Raw genomic sequence first — 14,609 nt, 5'->3', positions numbered from 1 at the left:
ATGGAATAATTATTTTAGTAATTAAAAACTATGAATTTATATATGATATGCATCTTAGAAATTTTAACAAATTTGATATACTTTAAGTTAAGATTATATTTTTATAAATTATTAATTGATATTTTGATTTGCACTTGAAAACTTAATATTTAGTTGACTTTTTCTTAATGTTAAAAAATTAAATAGTAAAATAAAAAATAATTGATATAATAATTAAATATAATAGGTGCATATGTTTAGTGTCTTGGACTCTTGATCGATGCATTATAAATAAAATTATGCATCACGGTTCATTAGTGTATCCATGTGTTTCCATTTTTTTCATCCGTATTCATGTGTTTCCAAAGCGTATCCGTATCCGAGTTGACCGATACCATACCCGATACCAATACTGATACTTTAATCCTTGAGCGAGGGATAAAAGTCATCTATTGTCTGATGTTTAATCTGATTGATTTCGATTCTCTTTCATGTGCAACATCTAAAAGGTGATGTCATCTACAATCAGATTATAAAATTTTTAGATTGTATTTTGTATTTCTTATTCCTATAAATTTGAGATATATAAGGAAATATAAATAGTACTCTCTTTTTAACAATTCTACATTTCTTTACTATTTCTTTTATGTATTCATTTCAAAGGTATTCCCTCCTCCCTTGTAGGGATACAGTTAAGGGGAACTATCTATATGACTCCTTGAATGGACCTCACCAAAAATACGAGTGAACTATGTTCCATGAGATTTTTTTCTCTTTTTAATTTTTCATACAATAGAATACAAAAAAAAAGGACACAATCTTCATCTTCGAAATTAGGTAGTCCACTAAGCAAGAAACTATTGGAAGGCAATCGGTATGACACTTTCTGCTAACCATCATGCATGCTCCAATAGTTGAAGTTTTACCATCTTAGTTTTGCTGGGAAGTACTGTAACAACAATTCAAAAAGGTGGTAAGAAAATATAGAAGAAGAAGAAGAAGAAGAAGAAGAAAAGAAGATATATCAATTGATACCTTGTCAATGAGAGATAGATAGTATGGCTTGACTTTTTCAACATCAGTTCGAACCTTGCTCTTACTATAAAGATCATACTTACTGTAAATAAAATGAAAGTGCAAAAGTAATATTAATACCCTCTATAAAAGAAGAGATCACATCCCCGCCGCACAACGCCCCACAGCACATTCCCACCATGTATTAAGAATATCTCCAGATGATGACATCATCGGTTCTGGTATTATCATCGGGAGATGTTCCCAATGCACGATGGAGATGTGCTGTGGAGCATTGTGGGGCGGTCCCTTGTGGGGCAGAGATGTGAACTCATAAAAGAATTCTTGTTAAATAAATTGAGGGGCTATGTTTTACTTGAAAATGTGAAGCCACTTCAAATTCTCAACATCTTGCTCATTCATTAGGTGTCTGTATGCTCCATAAGTATGTAAAGCTGCAATTTCAAAAGTTGCAAATAAGACTTTTCCTTATCATGAGCTTGTTACAAATTAAACCACTCACAAAAAATAATAATCTTTATCAATAATTACATTACAACAATTAGAAAAAGAAAAGCTATCATCACACTTACGGTAGAAAGAATGGTATCTGATGATGAAAAGTGCAGCTGATGGTAGAGTTGTCTTATTCTCCTTGGCCACCTAAAAGGAGGTCTGTTGTTAAATTTTACTCTTCTCTTAGGTTATGTTTAGTTTGAAGGAAAATATAGGGAAATGAAGAGAAAGGTAGGGAAACCTTTACAGCCATTGTATTGGTTTTCCTGTCTTTTCCTTCTTTTCTCTACCTTTTCCTTCAAACCAAACATAGCCTTAGGAAAAATGGTGCATTCCTAAAATGGAATTAATGGAAAACAATCCTTAGCCACCTAAAAGATTTAGAATGGAATCGAGATAGTACCAAGTACATATAGTCATCATGTCCCCATGACATCATTACATTGTCAAGCCCACATTCCTCTGAGTAAATTCCATTTTTGGTGTTGTAATCAGGGTTATTGTAGTCTGGATTGTCCTTAAAGTACTGTGTAGTAATTCCACAATATTTCAAATAAAAGCATGTCAGTTTCTGATTTTTAGCAAATTAAATGAAATATCTAATTGGGTTTTCAAGCTATAATTTTAAGAACAATGACCTTGTGATGAACATTTGATTCATGGAAAGCGCATCCAACAGGGAATGTGTCACCTGCAATACATTCCATTAAGTAGTTTGAAGCAAGAAATGAGAAAAAAAATATTCCTATTTGACAATAAACTACAATAATTGAATTGTGATTCTCACCTACAACAGCCCATTGAGGAAGAGCACCAAAGCTAGGATGAAGAAGAACCTTCCCTAAATCTGGACTCCATAATAATGAGTCAAACTTTCTTTGTATAAATTTAGATAATAAAAGATAAAAGAGAACCCATAATTTATTATGTTCAAATTAATTTCTTGCGAATCTAAGGGTTGCCTTGAGCCCCAAATTTAACTTAGGGCCTCAACAAACAAATATTTATTTTTTGAGTATTATCTAAAACTTACCATGACTTTACATTTTCTTAAACTCACCATGACTTTTCAAAACCTCTAGAGAGCTAGCCCCTAGTGATTGAGTTTTATTGTTGAAAATCCACCTTCCATTAAGATTTATTTATGTTAGATCACCGTTAGTGACCACTAATACAAGTTGCCCATAAAGGCATTTAAGTATTTTACAAGTCCAAACTACCCCTAAATGGCCAGTTAACCTTATTAAATATTTCTATAACAAAGTTACCCCTAAAATGGCTGGCCAACCTTATTTAATACTTCAAGCTTAAAATTACAAGCCCAGTGTGGGGCCAGGCCCAAGTCAGGGGCAATTTTGTCATAAAAATATGTAATAAGCTTGACTGTCCATTTAGGGGTAGTTTGGTCATGTAAAATACTTAAATGCTTACATTAACAACTTTTATTAATGGTCGCTAACAGTGATCTGATGAAAATCTTAACAGAAGGTGAGAGTTTTGGACAATAAAACTCAATGATTGGGGGGCTTTTTGCATGTTTTGAAAAGTTATAGTGAGTTTAAGAAAAATATAAAAAAAGTCATGGTAAGTTTTAAGATAACATCCCTTTATTTTTATGTGGTAGGTCATGCTCAGAAAGCTTCATTCACAAGGAAGAAGTCTTGCAACAAAATTAATTACGGGTATAAATGAGAAATCAGAGTGGGATATATACCATGAATAAGGGCTGTCAAGTGCAACCAATCTTCATTAGGATAGTCCTTTCTGATAGCTTCAGCTGTCTGCAATAGGTGCTCAATCTGAGGTTCATCAAGGTCTGGATCACTCTCATCCACAAACTCATTGAGAAGTTCACAACATTCCCATATGCTCATTTCAGCCCTGTTTAGTTTACCATATTCTTGCCTCATTCTCTTTACCTATGGCAAGAGTTAAGACCTTGATTCAGAGGTTCTCAAAACTATAGGAAAAATCACTCAAAATGGTCAACTAGGGGTGTAAGTGTCTCAGGCTAGGTCTAATTTAAGCTCAACTTAGGCCCAACACTAGGAATTGCGTAAGAGCTAAGCCCGGACTGAACTTGAGGCCAAGGTTGATCTGTCCAATCCAAATCCAGCCCACAATGAAATTTGATCCACACAAGTTGGGCTTGGGCTCGGATTGGTCAATCAATCCACACTAAAATTTGATATAAATATGAATATATATATATATATATATATATATATATATATATATATATATATATAGATAAGTAGTTTGAGTGGGCTAATGCTACCTAAGGGCTAGGTCTAGGCCCAGTCCAAAAATAAAAACCCAAACTTTTGGGCCCACGCCCAGCCCACATACCAAAAATGCAAGCCCATCCCATGTAAAACTGTGGGGTGGGTTGATCAGGGCTCAGGTTTGGCCTGCCCAAATTACACCCCTATGGTCAAATAAGTGTTGCTTACGAAGTCATAAGATTGGTTAATGTGATTCATCCTGTAGAATTCTTCAACCGTCTTTTTTCTCTCACTTTCTGCGTCATAATCCCTATTCAAGCATTTTTTTTTTCCTGTCAGTTCTATCACAAAAGCAATGTAATTGAATTGTGCTAGTCTATTTTATGAAGTTGAATTTCAGACCTAAATGTATGGCCGAATGCATTGGTTTTAGGTACAACAAACCCATCATCTGAAGCCAATTCCTTGTTATCGTCACCAAGGGGGATCATCTTTTTCTCTGCTTAACATCCAAAGAAAACAAAAACTTGTCAAAATAAAAGAGCTCTTTAGTTTCAGGGTCGCAATCAACACATGCTTCAAAAAATGTCAAGAAATATCAAGAATCAAGAAAAAAGGGAGAGATCAGAGAATGAACAAGAAACCAAATGTGTGTTATGTGAGAGAGAGATATACCAAGTTCAGTTTGGTGAATAGGGAATGATGTCATTTTCCCCCAAAATTAAGACGCAAGAAGGAGAAAAAAAAGAAAGCTAAAGCAAAGGAACAGAGAAGGGTCAACGAGGGAAGGGATGTGGGTCGAAGATGATCGGAGAGAAGAGAGGAGAGAGGGTATTTATATGAACTATAAATACCCCACATAGGCGGGGAGCCTCCCGCAATGGGCTTTCATTTATAATATGCTTAGTTGAAAGGGATTAGAATTCCGTTAGAAATGAACGTTGGACATCATGGTCTTGAGGAAAAGTTTTCGCTCTGACGCAAGCCTCAGAAAACCCAAAGTCAAAAGGTACCTAGTTAGAGGTTTGATAAGAAATTCACATATAGAGAGAGACTGGATCTGCTCCTCACACAAGGCGCCTCACAAACACCTCACAAGCACAGCTCACCGTGAATTGAAAACATCTCCCGTAGTTATGTGTTATTATTTACAGGGAGATGTTTCCAATGCACAGTGTGATGTACTTGTAAGGTCCGTTGTGAGGCACCCTATGTGAGGAATGGTTCCCAATTCTATATGGAGAATGTTCCAATTTTGAGAGAGAGAGAGATTGGATAAAGATATGACTTTTTTTTTTAATGGACAAGTAATAGATGGCCACCTGTACTTACTAAATTGTTCATTGAGATTTTATGGATTGACTGCAACAAATATTAAAATGATGAAAATAACTATTTTAAAGTACAAAAGGTATTTATGATATTGAGTAACCAATCATTCCGAAGGTATTTTCAAGATGAACATTGTTTAAAGTTGAAACCTGAAATAAAGTCAAGAGAAATACGTGAGACTGAAGATTTTAGAAAAACTATTAGTTGAAAGTGAAAATTTGTCTCGTGAAACAATATAAGGGCAGTTTGGGGTTTTATAAATGTTTAAATGAATATCTATATCTATATATATACTAATATAAAAACTACAAATGAGGTCTTACATTTTTTTTTTGAAATTTGTATTCGCTAAAATACCCCCTCTTTTTGACTTTGGTCCATCTTTATTGCGAGGTCCTTAAAGGTATCTTTGTTTTTCATTATTAAATTCCACCGATTAAATCAACATATAATAATGTTAATAGTATTAAAACCTATATTTTTAATATCGATCAATTTAGAAATAGAACTATTTTTTACTGTGGTGAGTAAGCATGGGTCAACAGGGTCAACTTATGATGCCAAAATTAATTTGATTGGAGCTAAGGGCATACACTATCTAACAATTCCCACTTACACTTAGGTCCAATTGGGTACAAGCCTCAGTCTCATACTGTCCACGTGTTTCCCAAACACTTTCTATGCCAGTGGCTTAGTCAGTGGATCTGCTACATTCTCCACCGATGCTACCTTCTGAAACTGGATATCTCCGCTACTAACAATCACCCGTAGATCCAGTATTGTCACACAATATTGGAATTGGTGATATGGTAGGATTCCAAATTCTGGATGAATTTCTTCATCCATACTACTTATTAGGCAACCTCACTTATGGCAATGTGCTTGGCCTCAGTCGTGGACTATTTTTCTTATTACAAAGGGTCCCAAAGTATCTAGATATAAACTTTCTATTATGTGGGTCAGGCTGGAAGTTGGCATTAGTATAACTGACGATCTGTAGTGAACTATCATCGAAGATAAGACAATAGTCTTTAGCCCTTCGTAGGTACTTTAGTATGTTTTTTACAGCAGTCCAATGCTCTTATCCTATGTATGATTGGTATCTACTTACAATACTAATGACCTGAGCAATGTCTAGCCGAGTACACAACATAGCATGCATGATGCTCCTTATGGCTGAGGCATACGAAACCCCTCTCATGTCCTCTATCTCCTCAAGGGTCTTAGGTGACATTTCTTTGGAAAGAGTAACTCCACACCTAGAAGGAACGAATCCCTTCTTGGAGTTCTGCATGCTATATCTATTGACGATCTTGTCAATGTAATTAGATTGGAATAATCCAATTATCCTCTTCGATCTATCTCTATACAGTCGAAATCACAAGATATAAGAGACTTCTCCAAGATCTTTTATGGAGAATTGCTACGAAAGTCATACATTCACCATAGTCAACATTCCAACATCATTCCCAATGAGCAGAATGTCATCTATATACAGAATAATAAACATAACTTTATCTCCCACTTTCCTTTTGTAAACATAGGGTTCATTTGAATTCTACTCAAATCAAATTGTTTGATTGTTGAGTCAAATCTGATGTTCATCTTCTGGAAGCTTTTTTTAACCCATAAATAGATATATTCAGCTTACACACCATGTGTTTCTGACTCTTGGAAACAAAGCCTTGTAGATGTTGCATATAGATATCTTCAGTAAGATCTTCATTTAGGAACACGGTTTTGACATCCATATGCCAAATATCGTAGTCGTAGTGTGCAACTATAGCTAATAGTATCCTTATGGATTTAAGCATGGCCACTGGCGCAAAGGTCTCCTCATAATCAATTATTTCTTTCTAAGTGTAACCTTTCGCTCCAAGCCAAGCTTTATAGGTCTCAACTTTTCCATCAGAGCCCTTTTTCCTCTTGTAGATCCACTTGCAACCGATTGCTTTCATCCTAGGGGGCAGGTTTACGACAGTCCAGACTTCATTGGTTTTCACCAAGTTCATTTGACTTTCATGGCAATTACTCACTTCAAAGAATCTATATCCAACATAGCTTCCATATAAGTCATGGGATCTTCCTCACTGTTAGTAGATTCCATCAAATAACTTTCTTTATCATACCTGTCATGTATTGGAGTTCTAGAAACCCGGGTAGATCTTCTAAACTGGATGTTATTATCTAGAATCAGTGGATTATCTTCCACTACTCCCAAGCTCTCTTCATCAGGATCAACTTCCTGATGATGATTGTTCAGATATGGTTTTCCTCCATGAAATAGGCATTTTGACAAACAATCACCTTTTGTTCTTATGGGTCATAAAAGATATACCCTACGGAGTCCTTAGAGTAGCCTACAAATAGACAATGACTGGTTTTAGATTCCAATTTGTCCGCACTTGTCCTTTTGAGGACCTTTTGTCTTGTAGAATGATTTTGCTCATACATGATTTTCAAACTATCGAGGATATCTTCACAAATCTCAATTTTGTTATACTATCTTTAAATAGAATTATCCAAGGAGGCTATGACATAACACCAAGTAAGAGAATTTTTCTCTTTCCATTTTTGATATTTTCTCCTTCATACCTTAGAAGCCCTATCACCTAGACGTTCCGGTGTTGGGATTTTGGCAACCTTGTCCAATTTCTCGGACATGAGCATCAAGTTTAGGTTATGAAACCAGTATGCATAGTTGGGTTCTTTCAATTTGTTGTTATCTAACCATTTGGAGAACTGCCCATGTGCAATTTCTGATAAAAGCATAATTAATTGGTCCATGACCTTAATATTGTTTCATGTTGTCAATCGTAGAATAAACTTTTATCTATGTCTCATCTCTATTTGTTCATCTTTGAGATTTTCCTCCTATCTCAGTGATGAGGACATAGTTCATATCTCTAGAAATGTGGGAAATCACATAGGTGCATGGGGTCAATTGTTTCAGTTGCATAACCCTATCATTTTCTGCGAATGATCACATATCCACCCATCCAATGAACTTTCCCTTTGGCCTCTATCAAACAAGGTTCATTGTCATTTTATGTTAAACCTTTCTAAATGGTAAGTATAGACCCGTCATATCAGGAGCCCCAAGGTACCATGGAAGAGCCTTTCATTTTATGATAGGCCCCTCCCACAAGTTTATGACGCCCTATCATCTCATGAAACTATTTACTATCTCAGTAAAATAAATAGCCCAATTTTATGGTGCATCTCCACCCACCAATTGAGCATGTTTTCATACTAATGACGGAAGGCCTTTAGAGATATCATCTCATTGCACTCTCAACAATGGTCTCTCTCTTTCTCCCCTTGTCTTCCCGCCACCGCCGCTGCAACTCTCAGTAGCGGTGTTTCCCTCTCCCTCTCCTTCACCCTCTCTTTATCTCCCCCTATATTCTCACCACTGCCGCTACAAAGAGTTGCAACGGCGTTCGATTTCCCACACCCTCTCCCTCTCCTTCCCTCTCTCTCTTTCTCTCTCTCTCTCTCTCCTTGTCTTCCCACTGCCGCCGCTACAACTCTCAGCAACGGTGTTTCCTTCTCTCTCTCCCCTGTCTTGCCACCGTCGCTGCAACTCTTTGTAGCGGCGTTCGATTTCCCTCACCCTCTCCCTCTCCCCCTCTCTCTTTACCCCCTTGTCTTCTTGCCACCACCACTACAAATCTCACCAGCAGCATCCCCCCCTCCCTCTCTCTCTCCACCGCCGCTGCAAAGAGTTGCAACGAGATTCGATTTCTCCCACCCTCTCCCTCTTTCTCCCCCTGTCTTCCCATCACCGTCACTACAACTCTTAGTAGTGGCATTCGGGTTCTCTCTCCCTCTCCCCCTTGTCTTCCCACCACTGTCATTGCAACTCTGAGCAACAGTGTTCAAATTTTATTCTTAATAATTTATTTTTTATTTATAAATTTATATGTATTTCCAATTTTGTTCTTATTTTAATAAATTAGTTTTTATAATTTTTATTTGTATTAATTATTAATTATTTGAATTTTTTAATTATCAAATAGTTTAATAGGTTTAATTTAATAATTTGATCATTATTAACTATTTTTTTCATTGCTAAATGGACTTTATTACTATTTTCGTTATTATTTTAACTTTTAATAATTTATTTTTAATTTATAAATTTATAATTTTTTTCAGTTTTATTCTTATTTTAATAATTTTTTAATTCTTTATAATTTATCATAATTTGTTCATATTTTTTAATATTATTTTGAATTTAATAAATTATATTTTATGAAATAGTACAAATTGAACTCAAAATTACCAAATAGTATGTTTTAGGGGTAAAATAGTAAAATTAAGGAATTTTATATGCTGAAGGTTTGATCCAACAAAAACAACCTTCTTTGTCCAGAGACTCTAAAAAGTCGAAAAACATATTTGTCTCTTTTCAGATTTTAGTTGCTTAGCGGTGATAGATCCCTTATATTCTTAGACTCTCATTGTTTGTAGAGATCAGCTTGAGTGCTTACAAGACTGCACTCACACCGTTTGTATAGCCTTTTACAGCCCTATATTGAGAATATCTTCATATTTATATGTTTTTTTTTCATTCGGGGATATTCCCAATACAAGACTACAAAGGCCGTGCAGCTTAGGATACAAATTGGCTGTACATCATTTGGAACATTAAGAGCCCACCAAAGATCAAAACTTTTCTCTTCCTTCTCTTCCAAAATAAACTCCCTTAAAAAATGAAGCTTAGGAAAAGAGGTTTTGATATAGATGGATCTTGTAACTTCTACGGTGAGGAGGAAGACATAGACCATATTTTCAAATTTTGTCCTTACACGTCAAATTTGGACTATCCTTAGTCCAAATTTTCAAAATTAGCGGGTCACTAAGGATAGGGATCAAACTCTATTTGATTGGTTGGTCAGACTTTCCAAAATAAAGGGAAACAAAAATCTCCTAGTTAAAGAAAAAATCACATTAATTTTGTGGGCTATTTGGAAAAATAGAAATCAGAAAAAAATTAATAACATTGTGATCCCCCTCAAACAATTCTTGATCGAGCCCTTCTTGCCTTTATAGAAAACTTGGAAATAGAAAAGAAGCAGCCGTAGAAACTTATCACAAGATATGAAAGCCCATCTTATGGTATGCTCCATCTCAAGACAACATAAAAATCAATTTTGACGCTTCTTATATTTTAGATGGTCCTTGTACTGTTGCTTGTATTGTCTATAATCATCTTGGTGGTGTCTTGGATGTCAAAGCTGTTAAGATTGGATATTATACAATTAATCAAGGAGAAGCGTGGGCTGATTGGGAAGCCATTAAAATGCCCTGAAATCCCATCAATTCCCAATCACTATTGAAGACGACTCAAAATTGGTGATATCATGTCTCAACCAGAAGACGGAGCTCCCTTGGAAGCTGAGAAACACTATTGAGAGCTACATTAGGATGAAGAATGTTTTTTTCTGAAAGACTTATTTTTCGCCATGTCTACAAAAAAGCGAACCAGGCCATGGATTGGATGGCTCGTGAAGCTCAGATTGTTTCTTCGGATTCATTATCTTTTAGCTTTTCTACTCTCCCCCTTCTCTTCTTTTTATTTGTCTTGCTGACTTCCTAGACGCACTACCCACGGTTTGTTGTATGCTCTTTGGTTTTATTCAAAAATAAAAAAGGTCGTGCCAACAGTGTGAACAGGGTCTTGTGAGTAATGAAGCCAATCTCAATAAAACACCTTGATTGTCCATCTCTGGTAGTTTTTTATCAGTGGTCGGCACTCGGCAGATCTAAAAACCGTAGAGTAAAAGATGACGGTTCAGCCCAAGGTCAGAATTCATAGGTACAAAGTACAGTTGGGGTAGGGGCCAGCTCGGGATTGATGCCAGTTCTGCCCTTCAAGTGTTATTTAATTTTCTTTATCAACCATCTAAACGTTGACAAAAAATTTAACAGTCCCAAATCTTTGCATTTTCCATTCAAGAATGTTGGAATTACATTTGAGTGGGCATTCTGGTAACCCCAACTTTCTTGAATTAAAGAAACAAAGATTTGAGACCATTAATTTTTTGTCAATGTTTAAATGATTGATAAAGAAAATTAGATGATGCTCGAAGGGCATTTGTTTCATTTTCAAATGCCACTTAATAACCGGCTAACCGCTAATTAACAGCAGGTAGAGTACTAATTAGGAATTTTGCCTATTTTTAATTTATTTAAATTTAAATGAAGAATTTGAAACATAACCGCACGTGCGAGATTTCTATAAATGCGTCGCTGTCGCTGACATGGCGTTTTGCGCAGGAGATCGGAACTCGTCGTCTACAGGACCAAGCTACTTGGTTAGTTTTCACGTCACGTCGATCTGCCCTTCAACTTTACACGCATTATCGGCCCAACTTCGGCTTGTATTTAAATGCGCTCGATGTTCTGGTTAGAATTAAAAAATGCCGGGAAAAGGAGAGAGCCTATCTTTGAACGCGTCTGTGACAATGGCGACGCCGGAAAATAATATAGCAGAAAAAGTAGAAAGCTCGTCCGAGACGAGAGAAGAAAAGAAAAACCTTATTACATTGAGCATGAAAGAGAGAGGAGAAAGTTCTTCCTCTTACCAGTCGGAGACGATGGAGAAATTCAAGAATCTTGATATCTCGATTGAAGAAATTTCATTCTCCAAGGATTTTCTGACAATAGAGAAGTTGAAAAACCTTAGTATTCTTGATCTGATGGAAGAACAGAACAAAAACAGGCCTCGGAAGTCGGAACAACTCTCTTCGAGATCTTTCTCTCCGTGACAGCACCGAAGATAAAAAAGAATCGTTAGACCTTCCGATACAAATGCTACAATATAAAAATAAATTCGAAAATGTGCTTACACTACCGCTCCAGAACCGTTCGGAGGAAGAAAAGCCCACCGCAAAGAAGGAACAGAAAAGACGTCGTTAGTGTTATCTGGTATGCATATCTTCATAATATTATTTAGGTTGCACATGTTTTTTCATCCAAGAACCCTTGAATTCACAATTAACATTCAATATATCTCATTTTACAGGCCAGAACATGAAAAAGGCATTAGATAGAAAAAGCAAGAAGAGGATATCAGAGAAAATAAAGATGAGGATTTATTTTTTTTTTTTTAATTCTAGAAGATGAAGGATTAATCATGAATCTCGGAGGCGTGGTAGTTCTTGGTTTTGTTCTCTGTATGATTGTAGACCATGTGCTTCTCCATCCATATTGATCCGGGATTTACAATATAGATGGAGAACAGTCATGTGCTTCTCAAGAAAACAATAAGAGATCATCAGCATTAAAATCAGGGAAACAGTATATGAGTAGAATTTGTTCATTTTTTTTTTTTAATTCAAGAAGACCAGGGATTTATCATGAATCACGAAGGTTTTCTTTCATCTCTCTCACAGTAGTCTCACACACAACACAATATACCACAGATTCAATTCCTTCGATGCCAAGCACTTACTTAGTCTGAACCAAATGCCATAAAGTGAAACCTGGATCTGCTACACAAAACCTTTTTAGTTAAAATTATTATAATTAATCCGACTAGATTAATTATAAATAAGTAAGATTATTGACATGTGAGCTTAGACCAGACGGTTATTAATAATTATTTTTAACAATTAAACTGTTAATAATTATTCATTATTATAATAATTATAATTATATACTGTTAACAAATTACTATTATTACTATTACAAAATTAAATGGTTAGTAATCCGTAATTACTATTTAATAATTTATCAAGATATTACTATTTAAATAATTAATATTTTATCTGAATAATCTGAATATTACAGTAATAATTGGAATATTACTCTAATATTTATCTAAATCAATTACATAATTAAATAATTATTAATTATTAACTAATATTACTATTGACAACTGTTACAAAATTGACTAAATAATAATTACTGTTAAATTAATTATTTCTAATTAATTTTTAATGATTATTAAATGATGTTATTTAAGTTATCTGAATATTACTGTTTATTAACTTGTTAATAACTATCTGAATAATTTATTAATTTATTAATAATTATCTGAATAATTATTAAATTATATTATAATTAATTATCTGAATACCATACGAGTAAACCTGGATTCCGTATTGGAGCCCTTGATTAGCTGAATTTAATGGTTGTGTTTGGCTGCACACCGTTGTGTCTTGTGGGTTATGAACAATCATAAGTGAATACGACAGTGTTTTGTATACATTCTTCACAGTTATGTAGTTATGTGGTACAAGATGGGAATAGCAGCTGAACACAACTTTTCACCAAGCTGTTGTGGAACCAATGACCCACCGACTCAGCCACCGTGAAAAAGTGGAAGTATGTACTTTCAGGATAGAGCAAAAAAATTCCTCCACACCAATTATAAAATATTTGGGGTCCATAACCATTGGGAACATCTCCCGTGAATAATAACTAATAAGAATAGGAGATGTTCCTATTGAATGATAGGATGTACATGTGAGGTGCCTGTGAGGCGCCAAGTGTGAGGAGTAAATCCGGTCTCTTCAATGGACTATATACTTTAGGGAGTGATGGTTCAGCTCAGGGTTAGAATTTTTAGGCCCAAAGTACAGTTGGGGTGAATTCTTGGTGTATAAAGTGGGGGGTTTTTGACATTCTAGCTCTGCTGTGGAAATCAAAAACCTGCATTGGGCCAGTCCATACTTCTTCGTATATTTTATCACCGGTGTGGGGCATTATCATTCATTCCACAGTCATCATGTTAGTAAACACAATGGATGGAATTAGGGTAGGAATGGCAATGGGGCAAGGCAGAGCCAGGTTTGGATTGTCCCGTACATATTCGACCCCAAATTGAAATTGCTTGCCCCATCCCCGCCCTGAACCCCAGCAGGGCTAAAAATCTTAACCCCATCCCCATCCCCGCGGGGAACAAGGACCCTCGACTTTTTCGTGCCCTGCCTTAGTCATTCTTACTTGTATATTTATACTTTTTTTATTGAAACCTAGAACTATTTTATATTACATAATATAATATAGTATAATATAATATATAATATATTATGATATAATATACATTAGCATATATTAACAATTTTATATGTATTATGTTATATAATATAGTTGAGGTAGGGTTAGGGTCGGGGTCGGGGCGGGGTGGACAAATACCATCCCCACCCTATCTCCGACCCCCAGAATTTTGGCTTCTCCCCAAACCTGCCCCGAACCCCAACCAATGGTCAAAAAACCCGTCTCGACCTAGGTAGGGCAAGGCAGGACCCCATAGGGATGGGTCAAATTTCCATCTCTAAACTAGGGCAGCAAGTTTGGGTTGGGTTAGCCCAAACCCAACCTAAAAAAGTAGTATTGGGGTTGGATTGGGTTGAAGTTTGGGTTAGGGTTGAATTGAAAAATATGAAGCGAACTTAACTTTGACTTAGGTTAGGGTTGAGGCCTTGACGAACCTGACCTAACCCAAACCCAACTTAATTTAATATTTTCATATATAAATATCATATGTATTTATGCATGCAAGTACTTATGTATATATGTATTCACCGTTCA

At 35.6% G+C, this 14,609-nt stretch overlaps 1 protein-coding gene across 2 annotated transcripts; it reads right to left on the bottom strand.

Moving 5' to 3' along the window:
* Positions 1-589: 589 nt before the first annotated feature.
* LOC104587839 (putative inositol oxygenase) lies at positions 590-4,599 on the bottom strand. 2 transcript variants are annotated; one of them, XM_088901874.1, is made up of 11 exons: positions 4,410-4,599; positions 4,137-4,233; positions 3,963-4,044; positions 3,224-3,428; positions 2,297-2,356; positions 2,148-2,200; positions 1,913-2,035; positions 1,587-1,656; positions 1,370-1,448; positions 1,015-1,096; positions 590-928 (listed from the first exon to the last, which is right to left on the bottom strand). In XM_088901874.1, the coding sequence occupies exons 1-11, from the start codon at positions 4,441-4,443 to the stop codon at positions 902-904; spliced, it is 912 nt and encodes a 303-aa protein (XP_088758000.1). In that variant the 5' UTR covers positions 4,444-4,599; the 3' UTR covers positions 590-901. The 2 variants fall into 2 exon arrangements, with proteins under 2 accessions (XP_088758000.1, XP_088758002.1); XM_088901876.1 differs by lacking the exon at positions 1,913-2,035.
* Positions 4,600-14,609: the final 10,010 nt, after the last annotated feature.

Source organism: Nelumbo nucifera, chromosome 1, assembly GCF_055504915.1.
Source record: "Nelumbo nucifera cultivar China Antique chromosome 1, China Antique-T2T, whole genome shotgun sequence".
Classification (NCBI taxonomy): domain Eukaryota; kingdom Viridiplantae; phylum Streptophyta; class Magnoliopsida; order Proteales; family Nelumbonaceae; genus Nelumbo; species Nelumbo nucifera.
This window is presented reverse-complemented; position numbering and strand designations above follow the sequence as displayed.

What these genes read in the sequence shown, in the direction of transcription:
- LOC104587839 (XM_088901874.1), bottom strand. Translation starts at nt 4,443, where the DNA reads ATGACATCATTCCCTATTCACCAAACTGAACTTG. An exon ending in TATTCACCAAACTGAACTTG is followed by an intron (nt 4,234 to 4,409) that starts GTATATCTCTCT and finishes GATGTTAAGCAG; the next exon opens with AGAAAAAGATGATCCCCCTT. An exon ending in CTTGACAGCCCTTATTCATG is followed by an intron (nt 2,357 to 3,223) that starts GTATATATCCCA and finishes TATGGAGTCCAG; the next exon opens with ATTTAGGGAAGGTTCTTCTT.